The sequence below is a fragment of the Dipodomys ordii genome, unplaced genomic scaffold (genome assembly GCF_000151885.1).
Source record: "Dipodomys ordii isolate 6190 unplaced genomic scaffold, Dord_2.0 Scaffold99, whole genome shotgun sequence".
Classification (NCBI taxonomy): domain Eukaryota; kingdom Metazoa; phylum Chordata; class Mammalia; order Rodentia; family Heteromyidae; genus Dipodomys; species Dipodomys ordii.
In genome coordinates, this window is record NW_012267315.1 from 6,326,627 (window position 1) to 6,340,174 (window position 13,548).

Here is a 13,548-nt window from a genome sequence, read left to right on the forward strand (position 1 = left end):
ACCTCGATTCTAAGATCTCAGTCTCCTGAAGAGCTAGGATTACAAGTATGAGCCACTGGTACCCAACCATGAGGAAAACTTTTGTTCTCCTCGCACTTAACTTTTGCCTCATCAGTCCATAAGCTTCTGAACAATGTGAGCCTTCTGTTTACTCTTCCTGGATACTCTAACCACAACCACAAGCTCAATCAGAAGTAGACCATCATGTAAATTTCATGTTCCATTTGCATAATGGTCTTTTGGTGCCTTATTACACTATGACTCTAAAACAAACACAAACACACAGAGAATATTGGAAAAACATTATTTTTCACACTGGATTATGGTACAGTATTACAATGTATTATGTGCAAAATTTCATTTAAAAAATCATTTACAAAAGGAAGCACAACACAGTATGTGCTGAGGGTTCTAGTACAACAAAAATCAAGGCTGAAAAGGCTCAAGACACAAAGCCCCCAAATTCGTGATGACACATCATAGCACAAAAACATAAATTTTCAATGACTTGCGTTACATTGATATATAACCTTCCTTGTATGGGCACCCACAACCGTTTTTTAATCAAAAATACATCTAACATCACTGTCTATTGCTTTGTTTAAAAGACTTTCTTTTTGGAGTGCTGAGGATTGAACCCAGGGCTTTATGTATGCTCAACAAGTGTTCTACCACTGGGATGCACACTTGGCCATTGTATATTTGTAGTACACAGAGTTTCTTTTTTTCTTCTGCAACAACATCTCATTGAGCTCAACAAAAGCCACATTATACATTACTTAGTGGCTGCCCCAACTAATTGGATGGTGCTAGGTTTCACTGATGTGGAAATTGAGTGAGGGGAGATATCCTTGATTATTTTTTTTCTCATGGGCTTTTTCAACATTTCCTAAAGCAGGTAACGTATGGCATAGACTTTTGCCAAATCTCATTGCTTATTTACAATATTTTTATCATAGGTTCCTTCTGACTCCTTTTCTTACATTCCCCCATAAGCCTGAACCAGCAGACTGAGCTCCTTAGTCATGTATCAGAATCTACATTTCTCTCTCTACCTCTCTCTACATTCATTTCTTTTCTTATTCTCAGCATCAAATGGAAAACACACACACACACACGCACGCACACACACACACACGCACACACACACAGCATAACACCCCTAAATCTGCACAAGGTAACAGTACATCAGATTTCCAAAGGCATTCTGTGGCCAGTGTCAGGAATACATTGCTCTAAGAAATCCAGCAGTCTCTCTCCACAAAGTTGCCAAAATATCCAGTTACAGAAGAGAGACTTTTAAAATGGGATACTCTCAGATCCAGCAAGAGATTTATTTTCAAATATTAAATGTTAAAATCACATGCATAATTATAGAAATATTTTAAAGTTACAAAAATAGTTTAAAAACCAATCCTGACAGTTAACCGGCAACTGCTATAAACATTTCTAGAAATATATAAAAACACAAAGACTCTTTGTAAAAAAAAAAAAAAAAAGAAAGAAAAAGAAAGGAGAATGGAAAGGAGAGGAATAAAGGAGAGGTGAAGGGAAGAAAAAAGGTGGAAAAGAGGGGGAAGAATGGAGCCATCTTCAAAACAAGAGAAGTACCTGACGCACTGCCAAGGAACAGTCTTGTCAAACACCTGCTGTTGAATTCAAGAGAAGAGCTTGTACCTTTAAATGTTCATTCAGCACATACACATACATGGAAATCAATGTGGTGTGTGGAAAGGCGGTGGACAATCTCAGAGGACATTTGAACCACCAACTGCGACTCTCCACTGCTGGAGGAGACATTTTAACTGTTTCAATTCCAACTACCTTGCCTGGCAATGTGGCTAAAGATGCCCTTGACCGAGTCAACCTGTGGATGGATGGATGGCTCAGTCACTGAACTGAGGGGGTCTTCCAGGAAGTGACTGCCTTCCAAGCTCAAGTATGTGGCAGCCAGAAGGCTAGAGTAAGCTCCCTTGTGGAAGCACCAATGGGAAGTCCCGTGTGCTTTCTATGAGGGGGTGAGGTCTTCTCCGTTCTGGAAAATGACACCATAAGGATCATTCTTGATGCGCTTGTATACAAAGTGGAAGATATGGGGCTGGGGCCGACTATGCAGCTCAGCCTTGATTTTTTGAGGGTAAGTGTCCTCTGCCAGCTGCTGCCACGTTTCATCCACAAAGAGAAAGAGGCTGTACTCCTCAGGGTCTTCCACCTTAAACTTCTCAGCACAGAGCTGACACACATCTTCCGTGGTGATGTAGGGTCGCACAAGAAGGGTCTTTCCTGTGCAGCCACTGTTGACCTCTTGGAATGCAACCCGGAGGTAATTCTGCAGATGGAAACAGATGTCAGAAAGAAAGAGACAACCAGACAGCAATAAGCCTCATGGTGAAAGGCCAGTGCCAAGGTGGTGGAATCTGTGAGCCATTGCATGGCTCTGACTTATCTGGTGATATCTGAGGTTTGGCCATGAAGCTTGAATTGCAAGGAAAGAGGCTGATCTGAATTTGGGCCAGGAGAAGGACTACAAGATGGCCCAAAATGGTCACATGTAGCTCATTCGCAAACAGAAGCAATAGGAAGCCCACCAAGCCCTGGTTCCACCTTGCTGTAGCCCTCGTGAAAGCCTACTTAAGAAATCCCTGCGTAAGAGTGTGAACCACTTCTACAGTTGGGATTATTCCCAGCTTGAAACATAAACCAAAAAGCAGAAGAATCGGATCCAGGAGTCAGCAGGAAGAGATTTTAAACACCCAGACCCAACAGCACATAACTGTGCTTCCTTTGGCCACAGTGTTTTTCTCTGGAGCCTAAGCAAGAGCAATTATAATTATGCTGGGTTGAGCCCTAAGAAACTGCTGATGTTTGAGCTCCCTGAACAATGATTTCATGTGGTTAAACTTAATAGGAGGCTCCAAGTGGCTCTTGGTGTAATGTTTGGGAAGGGGAGTGGAGAGAAAAACCCAGAGGGAGGAGCATGTGGAATCTGCCAGAAGACTGGAGCTGAAGTGGATGAAGCCCAAAGTGGCAATGCAGGGTAATGCAGAGAGACATTTGCAGGCTTGGACTTGAGAATGGTGCCATGTGTCTGCCATCCCGAAATACAGGAATTCTGTGGCCTCCTACAACAGCCCAGATGAAGGCACAGACAGTCCAAAACTCATAACCAGAGTCTCCTGGATTTAGGTTTCCCTGGATAACTCCTTCAGCATCCCCGTCCTTAAGCGTGACATTTCCACATAAGATGGAGAAGGCCCAGTCCAATTTGACTTGCATCTAAAAAGCAGTTTTTATTCCCTTTTTCTAGACCTGGTGACTCTGCTTGGAAGCTTGCTCACTGCCTAGGCTCTTTTATGGTTGCCATGACGGCTGAATAGGCAACCTAAGATGTTTTACATCTGCTTCTACAGAGGGCATTTGTCAGCCGATGGCTTTGCAGAGGTGAGTCAGTGGGAGGATCCAGACTGACACTCTTGGATTTGAACACATGGTGTTTAGAACACAAAATACATCCCATCAGTCCACATCCCTTGTCCTCTCTCCCACACCATCCTCTCTGCCAATCCTTAGCTCTAACACTAGGTATACAGCATTTCCTCAATGGTTGCTGAAGAGTGAAGTCTACATTGTCTCTACTTAACCCCTGGAGAAACTGAGGCACAGGGCGGCTAGGGAACTTGCTCATGGCCACAGAACTAGAATGGGACAGAGTCAATCTTCTGCCTTTACCACCTCCCATGTGCAGTGGTGTTTGGGTATGTGACTTCCGATATAGCAGTTCCAGCTTTGGGTGCTGAGAATTTCGGCATCTCCAAAGTGAGCAAGAGAAAGGGGAGGGCGTTTGCCAAAGAAAGAGTCTACATGGTGACTCGGAGCCTCCAGGTTAGAAGCTGCCGATGGATAGACAGGGGGAAGAGAGAGGTCCTTGTGGCAGGTAAGGAGATGGAAGCGTACATGTGTCTCACAGCAGCTCAGGAACTCTTTGCATGGTCCAGGGACCTGGATGTGCTAAAGCACTTTACACTTGGATGTTCTTAAACAGCCCCCAACGGTGAGGGGAGCACCCAGCATGCCTTCTCAATTTCTAGATTTATTATCTGAAAGAAATTTCTGAGAATTCTGTTATCTTAGAGAAGAACATGAGGATGTTGCCTTTCAACCATGGGTTGTCACCAAACAAAATGTGTCTTTTGGTTATTTTCAGAACATAGGAAGGGGAAGGAAGGCAAGGAAAATGAATTGGGATCCATCTTGCCTTGCTTTTCTAATTCTCTGCTAGGAATCTTGCCACATGGCACACAGAAAACAAAGCACAGAGGGTTTATTGTTTCATTTTTTTGGTTTGATGTTGCTTTTGTGCCAGTCCTGAGGTTTGAACCCTGGGCCTGGGCGTTGTTCCTGGGCTTTTTTTTTGGCTCTAGGCTAGCATTCTACCAGGTAAGCCATACCTCCACTTCTAGCTTTTTGGTGGTTCACTGGGGATGAGTTTCACAGATTCTGTTGCCCAGGCTGGTTTTGAACCATGATCCTCAGACCTCCTGACAAGCATGACAAGCATGAGCCACTGGGGCTTGGCTCATAGTGAGGTTTCATAATTCCATCTCTAATCTTCAGACTCTCATTCAAAGGCGTCTGCAGATTTAACTCATAATTGTACAGATGGCAAGCAAATCAGGAAACGTTGGGTTGTGCCAAAGTTTCTGTAACCTTCATCCCAGTTCTCTTGTATAAGAAACAAGCTTGCTGGGAATTGTCCTTCCCCAGACAGCAGCTATCAGTCATGAAAACTTGAGCCTGAGGACCTGACAGGGATTTGGCTGAGATATTCACTCTCAAAGTCTGCTCTCCCTGATCATGGCAAGAGCTGCTGCTGCTGTGAGATGTGGGGGAGTGAGGGAGAAAAAGGCGAAGGAGAGGCCATCACTGTACCTTCTCTACCCAATGAGCACGAGGCCAACTGTAGCAGGTAATGCAGTATGATACACCTGTGCCAAATTGCTCCCTCCTTTTGGGCTTCCTGTCTGGTCAGGTACTTGGTATCTAGACTAAATGTGTTGGTAAGGAGTCTGCTTTCATTTGACTTAGTTGTCTTACTGGGGATGTATATGTGCGTATATGAATATGCATATATAAATAAATAATCATACATCGTATTTAATATGATGGTGCATTCATTGGAAATGACACTTCAAACTTGGAAATTGGGGGGTGGAGATTAGGCAATGAACTCAGGGCTTTGCACTACCACTGAGCTATACTCCAGTCTGAATGTTTGATCTTTTCACAAGCTAGCCACACTGGTTCAATCCTATCTTGCGATGCTGGGGTGCTAGATGCCGGCAGCGATCAGACCCTCCTGATTGCACAGTGGGTCCCCTGTCATGTAATGATTTGCCAAGTCAGGCTGCTCAGTAGGTGAGAGACATTCAAAGCATTTTCTGCTTGTGGTATATTTAACCTGACAGCCTCTAAGTCAAAGAGCATCCGTATTATACATTCATAAAGCAACAGCAGTAAGACAACAAGGCCCAAGAAGTAGCTTCACACATCTGTTTTCCATCAAATGATTCAACCCAGAAAAGACCCGGGGCAGGAAAAGGGTGGTGGGGAGCTGAGAGGCACAGAGGGAGCCATCTCTGCCTTGCTGGGGAAGGAAGAGGGGACGGCCATGATGGTGGCTCCACGTGCGTACCTGAAAATCATCCACAGAAGGGATGGTCCGGTTGGTGGTTCTCCGTTTGTGCCACTGCCTCAGGGTGTCCCTGGTCTCTGAGCTGAGCAGGCGTGCAGCTTGCTCTTCTTGGAAGTTCTTTATCAGAGACAGTGCTCCGTAGGCACTGGTCAGGTAATAGCCTCCTGGGAAGGGGAGGAGAGGTGAGTAACTCAGAGGATCACTCTGGTGATGACACATGGAGAGGCACTAGTGTTAGAAACCATAACTGTGTTCCCTTATCCCTGGCCCTCATGATGAAGATGGGTCCCAGGATTTCCTGCCCCTTGGAGATCAAAGCCCTGGGTACTAGGTCCTTTCTATGAAAGGGTGTAGGATTTACATGTAACCTATGCACATCTTCCTGTACACTTTTAAAGTATTCTAATCTCCGGACTCTTTCTAATGCCTAAAGCCATCTAAAGACTACTTAAGTCATTGTTATAGTAGTGCATTGTTCAAGAAATACAGACAAGGAGAAATTTTGCATACATTTCATAAGAAGTATTTTCTAGCTATTTCCAATCTGTGGTTGGATGACACAGAATCCATGGATTTGAAGGGCTAAGTGTCATTTCCCATTTCTCCCACAGAAGCACACACCCAAGATCACACCTTCATCTATCCACTCCACCCATCTGGCAGAGGTTTATGAGGTGGCACAGGCCTGGGCCAGAGGCTGGGAGCCCCTGATGAACTGACAACAGTTCTGTTTCCACTGATGGCATTTCCTTTCTAGTAGATGAGATAGTCAAAGACTTTATTAAGGGACAATTGTGAAAGTAGGCTAGCAGGAAAGATCAGAGTCAGAGCCCACTGCAGAGATGGGGAGGAAGTCAGGCAGGTGGGGGGAGGCTGCTCAAAGGCCACAGTCACTTATTTAGTCCATGCATCTCCTGAAAATACTGTTCTTTGGCTTTTAAAAAGCGCATAGTTTTTAATTTTTAGGTAAACAAAATATGTTGAAAGAACTGCATCGTTCACAAAAGCATGAAAACTTAAAATAAGCTCCATTTTTGAAACACTTTTATTATTATCTTTGAGTAGTTGTACAAAGAAGTTAATAATCTCCCTCTTAATTTCCTTTCTTCTTACTTGTAGACAATGCAAATGTCATTTAAGAAAAATACTCAAGCCAGGTGCTAGTGTCTCATGCTTGTAACCTTAGCTACTCAGGAGGCTGAGATGTGAAGATCATGGTTTGAAGCTAGCCTAGGCAGTAAAGTCCCTGAAACTCTTATCTCCAATTAACCATCAGAAAACTGGAATTGGAGCTATGGCTCGAAGTGGTAAAGTACTAGCCTTGAACAGAAAAGCTCAGGAACAGCATCTAGGATCTGAGCTCAAGCCCCACGACAGAACAAAAGAAAAAAAATTAAAAAAGAAAAGCTAGTGATGTCCCTTTGATGATGTATTTAGGATTGAGCTCTTGTGTTCATGGGGATAGAAGAGGCTATGAAATGCAAATGAATGGCTAATAGCTTTGTCCTAATATACAATTTGGTGACTGCCAAGCAATGTAAACAAGGTGCTCAGGAGCCACTAGGGGGCACCTGAGTATGTTTTTAAAATTCCCTAATTGGGTACTATGCATTTTTATATTTAGGGGCATTCTTTATGAAAATATCCATCTAGTGAATCACTACTGTGAGCCTAAGTCAGTCATTGAGCATGGGGTTTGTAAGATATAGAATCCAATCTCTAAAATGTATACATTTATTTTTTAAAAAAACACATGGGCAATTTATCCATGCAAGGAACAAAAGTTTGTTGTGGTTGAGGTGTGTGTGTGTGTGTGTGTGTGTGTGTGTGTGTATGTGTGTGTGTGTGTCCCACTTTTATGGCCAAAGTAGCCAACTGCTCATATAACACTGGATAGAGCCCTCTGGTCATCTGACCAACATGAGGGAAGGAAAAGGCTCTACTGTTTGGTATGTCCAACAAAAGTTGGACATAAACTTGTCAGAGAATGCCTTTGTTGTGTTCAGGTCACGGATGGAGAAGTGTGTGTGTGTATTTGTGTGTGTGTGTATGTGTTGCTAGAGATCAAATTGAGGGCTTCACACATGCTAGGCAAGTGCTTAACGATTGAGCTGTACCCTTACCAAGGTTCTGAAGTTTCCTGACCCACCATCCACGGTGTAAGTTCCCTATAGTAGTTTAGCAACAACTAGTCCAGAGCTCTGGATTGTTGATCTTTATTTAGTATTTGCCTCATGATCTTTATGTAGTATTTGCCTCACAAACAAACCAGCACAGAACTGGCTGGGAAATGACATAATATAGAACTTAAATGGTACACCAAAGACTTCAGATGAAATAGTGATACAGACTTAAGTAATCAGAAGAGCTGTGAGGAGGTTCCAGTATTTAGCGAGACTCAAAGTTCTGCTACAATCCTTGTAGAGTAAAAGGGGGTTCCTTTGGATCACAGGTTTTAGACTCCATAGCTCCACTATGCTCAGGCCACTAAAGAGAAAACTCAGAATACTTGAAGCCTGCATTTTGAAACATGTGGATGCTATTAGAGGAAGGTTTTAGATTTCAGCAAAACTGTAATCCTGAGAAAAAGCTATGCACTTCTAAGGGATTCTATGACGCCTGTTCTGTAAATGAGAATGCCTGAAAAGCCATGTGGTTGCTCCTTTGCAAACCAAAGAGGGCTTTGGGCAGACTGTGGGGAGGACAGATCTGTAAGGACTCACCACAGTTCCTACCAGTCTGCAGAGCTGCTGGGCAGCCTGGTCTGTAAACACAGCTAAGCACATACACTCTCCCCAGGAAGAAAAGCCAAACAGTGCTACATGCAGCCCCAGACACAGCCGGGTGTAATCAGGCTCTAGGGAATATGTGGGCTCATGGATCCCTTTGTGGGATACTAGTATGTCGTCTTTTCTCACATAGGATTCCTGGAGTTGAAGAGAGTCAGATGCCCGTGTGTCTCCCATACTGCCTTGCTTTGGGACACGGCTTGGGGAAGAGGCAGGAAATGGTTGTCCCTATCCTGAAACCACATAGATACAAGTATCTGTTTGTCCTACGTCTATCATCATCCTAACAGCATGGTGGTTTTCTAAGGAAGACTGATGTGTCCTTTTCCCAAAGCCCCAAAAGGCCTTCCTACTTATTACTACAATTAAACATGATTAAAACTAACCAAAAGGAAAAAAAAGTAAAAGGAAAGCATAGCATTGAGACTAACGTGTGTGTGTGTGTGTGTGTGTGTGTGTGTGTGTGTGTGTGCCTGGACAAAGCCACATGTATTTCTCTTCCTGCTGAATTCCAGGATGTGTGGATAGTCCTGGTGGGTTTCCCAAAAAGTGTGTAGATCCCTGGTAGGGAAAGTTCATGAGGGGACAGGAACAGGTAAAAGGATGACAGAGCCCATTTCTGTGTGTGCATAGTGGGAGAGAGCATGGGGATATTCGTTACTCAGCTTGCACTGACAATGCTCAAAGAGGGCCGGGGAGGGCTGGGATTCCAGGAAGCACAGTCCTCTCATAGGAAAACCAAGGATTGATGAACTTGGGTTAGAGGACATTAAAAGACACATTCTTAGAATCACAATACATTTAAGTTCTCTCCATGGGAAATGCCTGGGTGATATGTACCTGGAGCTGGTGGACTTTCGTATTCAAGCTCACACTGAAACTCACTGGTGGAGGGGAAAGGGAGTGAAATCTCATCTTCAGGGTCTGTCTGGTCCCAGGGATATATAAAGAAAAATTAATACAAGCCCTGATTTGTTCTCAGGTAGACTGCCAGCTCACAGGAGAGTCCTACTTCGTGTTGCTTCTCAAGGTTCAAGCATCAGGGGACTTGCTGGGTATCATTCCTGACTGATGTGTAAGGAGGAGGGATTTTTTTCTCCCAGACACAAGGCAGGAACAAGAAAGAACTTGAACTACTAAGGGAAACTGAAGGCAAACTATTTGCGTTTTCCGCCACTGTACTTTAACACTGAGCAGATATCCTTTTGTATACTGAAAAGAAAACTAATGCTGTATGTACGTATGTATCTTTTGCAAATACTAGGATTTGAACTCAGGGCCTCAGTGCTATCCCTGAGTTATTGTTCAAGGATAGTACACTACCAATTGAGCCACAGCTCCATTTCTGGCTATTTCTGCCCTTTTCCTGCCCTTGCTGGCTTTGAACCTTGATCCTCGGGATCTCAGCCTCGTGAGTAGCTAAGATTATAGGCATGAGCTAATAAATAACAGCACTGGGCTGTGCTGTTTTTATTTTTAAACCCTTTTCTTTAAAGATAAAAACAAAAGCCAAGCGTTATTGCACTGATGTGGTCACAGGTTATTTTTCTGGTGATGGAAATATTTGCTAATAAGAAGTTTACAATTTCCTTTGGGAATCAGAGAAAACATTACTTTTGAAAAACGATGTTTATTCTATTGCATGGTATTTTTATTGTCTCTGCAGGGTCTTGTGAAGTATTTATTTATGGCAGAGTTGTATTTTCTCTTTTTACTTCCTGTCTCCCAAACTTTCTTATACTTTTTTTTCTTTTTCTTTTGTGCCAGTATTGGGGCTTAAATTCAGGGCTTCATGCTTGACTTTTTCCATTCCAGGCTGGTGCTCTACCATTTGAGCCACAGCTCCATTCCCTGACTTTTAATTGGAGGTAAGAGCCTTATGGACTTTTGTACTCCGGCTAGCTTTGAACCACCATCTTCAGATCTCAGTCTCTTGAGTAGCTAGGATTAGAGGTATGAGTCATCAACAGCAGGCCTGATTCCCAAATTTTCTTTTCTTTTCTTTTGGGGGGGGTCCGGTTGTGGGGCCTGAACTCTGGGCCTGGGCGCTGTCCCTCAGCTCTTCAGCTCAAGGCTAGCGCTCTACCACTTGAACCACAACGCCACTTCCGGCTTTTTCTCTTTTTTCTTATGTGGTGCTGAGGAATCGAACCCAGGGCGTCAGGCATGCAAGGCAAGTGCTCTACCATTGAGCCACCTTCCCAGCCCCTGATTCCCAAATTGTCTATACCAAATACATATTACTTTTGTAATCAACAAAAAGTCCTGAGCACAAAAGCTCAGAGACAGCATGCAAGCTCTGAGTACACACACACACACACACACACACACACACACACACACACACCCTTGGAGTTAGAGGTAGTGGCTGTTGACCACTATGAATGTACAAGAATACCGGTAAATTCTTCTCTTTAAAATGGTTGTTTATGTTTCCTCAAGTTTTTCTCAGTTACAAAAATAAAAATGAAACAAAAACCCACCAAATCCCTCCGACTTTTCCAAAGTGTATCCATTACCTTCTCCATGTAATAAGGAGGGGTCTAGGAGCTCCATCATGTACTCGATTTCAGTGTCCAACTCAAGCATGTCACACTGAGCTATGACATAGGTCAGGACTGGTAAGAAGTCATCAGCGCCGTACATCCTCCCTGGCAAGAGGAAGAAAGGGCGGGGCAGGAATATTTTTTAAAATCAGCTTTTCCTTCTTTCACATCCTACTTGCTGCTTTTATTAGATAGCAAGGAGTCACTCTGGGGGAAATGAGCTATTTATAAACAGATGTGGGTGTTTCTGGAATCTTGTGTAGTCCTTGACTCTTTCAGCTGCTAAATGGAAAGACAAGCTCTCTGTCAGCACTCCAGATTTTCTCTCTACTTTGTTCTTTCTTTTCCCTTTTTCTCAGGGCCTTGAACTTACAAGGCAGATTCTCTATCACTTGAACTATCTCTCTAGTCACTCTTTTGCATTAGTTATTTTCAAGTAGCCTCTCATTTTATACCCAGTACTGGCTTAGACTGTGATCCCAATGTTATGATCTGCATACGATTGTGTATGTGAACAGAGTATCTTTAAATATTTTTAACTCATAGCAAGTCATATGTGTTAATAATATACTTATGTTAATTCTTTTTATTTTTATTTATTCTTTGTCTTTTCCACTTCCTAATATGTTCATTGTTGATGTGTCATTTCCTATTGGTTTCTGTGAACATTAATCATCTAAGGACAAGATCAAACACAACCTGGAAAAAAAATAACTTTCATGCTTTACTTAATGTGAGCACACTTAACTATGCCAAATCATATCATTTTAATTAGTATACAAAGTGGGTTAGTAACATGTGGCTTTTTTTTTTTTAGTTCTTCTAGTTTTCTTTACAATAGTAGTTTTCAACTGGATGTGATTTTGTTTGCCCGGGGTACACTTGACACTGTCTAGAGACATTTTTCATTGTCACACTGGAGGCTGAGTGTGCAAATGGCATCCGGGATGCTTCTCAGCATACCATAGGAAGTCAGACACTCCCACAAGAAAGATGATCCTGTCTAAAGTGGGGCTAGTATGTAGGTTGAGAAGAATGTGATCCTGTGCATAAGTTATTTGGGGGACTTCATTTTTTGGGGGGGTCCGGTTGTGGGGCCTGAACTCTGGGCCTGGGTGCTGTCCCTCAGCTCTTCAGCTCAAGGCTAGTGCTCTACCACTTGAGCCACAGCACCACTTCCAGCTATTTCTGCTTATGTGGTGCTGAGGAATCGAACCCAGGGCCTCAGGCATGCAAGGCAAGCGCTCTACCACTGAGCCACATTCCCAGCCCCGGGACTTCATTTTTGACTGGGTTTCACTATATGTAACTCAGGCAGGCTGATTCTTGTTATATAACCCAGGCTGGCCTCAAATTCACGATCCTCCTGTCTTTGCCTCCAGACTGCTAGGATTATAAGTATGTGTTACCACACTCAGTTTATTTGGGGAAATTGAATTCATGAACTTTAAAAGATATATATTTCTGTATGTGAATTATGCTTGCGAATTTCAGAGGTCATATTCATATTCATTGCCAGCTCAAGAGTTCCAGTTCTGCCGGGGTACTCATGGCTCACACTTGTAACCCTAGCTATTCAACAAGCTGAGATCTAAGGATCAGCTTGAATAAACCAGCCTGAGCATAAAAGTCTTAAAACTCTTCATCGCCAATTAATCACCAAAAGGTCTGAGTGGAACTGTGGTAGAGTGCTGGCCTTAAGTGAAAAAGCTAAAGGGCAGTGCCCAGGCCCTGAATGTGTCCAACACTGGGGGTATACATGCATTAATGTGTGTGTGTGTGCAAGCACGCGTGCATACAGACACACACACACACACAGTTCCAGTTCTATGGTTCTTTCTCAGTAATTTGCAACCTGAACACACCTTCCTATTTAACCAGTGGTTAATAGAGTCGAATGCTTTCTCTGTTGTTCTGCATTGTCATTCAGAAGAAAACGCTGGTAATTGTCCTAGGAATTACAAACTCAGAGATGACCTGGGAGGGGGTAAGTGCTCAGTCCTCTCTAAGAGGCACGAAAACTCCTGCACACACCAGAGACAGCAAGGGGAAATCCCACAGCTTACTTTCCTTACTTTGGAAACATTTGGTGAACTTTCTATTATATTGCTCGTGCTTGTATCAGCAAGGGCAGGCAGTGACAGGGTTAATGAATCCTCATTATCACGAAAGGCTCTGAGTTTCTGGAACATGCTGCAGATCAGCCACACAAACGTTGGTGATGCCTAATACGTCCATCACACTTGGGACCGTGCACACCTTGTCCACATTCAGTCCCATTTATGACCGGAAGGGTCACCTACAGCTACAGATGCAGAATATAGCGCATGCTAACATAGCTGAAGTGCCTCATTTGTGGAGAGATGGTTGGAACTAAGCTCCTACCACTTCCTAGACAGATGCTTTTCCTGCTGATCCGTACCTAAAATCCTAGTTTTTGCTGGTTATTCTTGAGATAGGGTCTCACTTCATGCCTGGACAACTGTCTGGGTTCCATGTTCCTATGTATGCTAAGCTTCAC

General features: G+C 43.4%; 1 protein-coding gene across 2 annotated transcripts in view; it reads right to left on the reverse strand.

The window, feature by feature from the left end:
- Positions 1-290: 290 nt before the first annotated feature.
- The window catches only part of Rin2 (Ras and Rab interactor 2), a 199,467-nt gene continuing 186,209 nt past the window's right edge, over positions 291-13,548 (reverse strand). Inside the window, exons 11-13 of one of the 2 annotated variants that reach the window (XM_013027076.1) lie at positions 11,001-11,132; positions 5,693-5,856; positions 291-2,329 (exon numbers count right to left, since the gene is read on the reverse strand). In XM_013027076.1, the coding sequence (XP_012882530.1) occupies positions 2,009-2,329; positions 5,693-5,856; positions 11,001-11,132 (617 nt within the window). In that variant the 3' untranslated portion in view covers positions 291-2,008. The remainder of the gene's footprint in view (positions 2,330-5,692; positions 5,857-11,000; positions 11,133-13,548) is intronic. The other variant, XM_013027077.1, reaches the window with a different exon arrangement.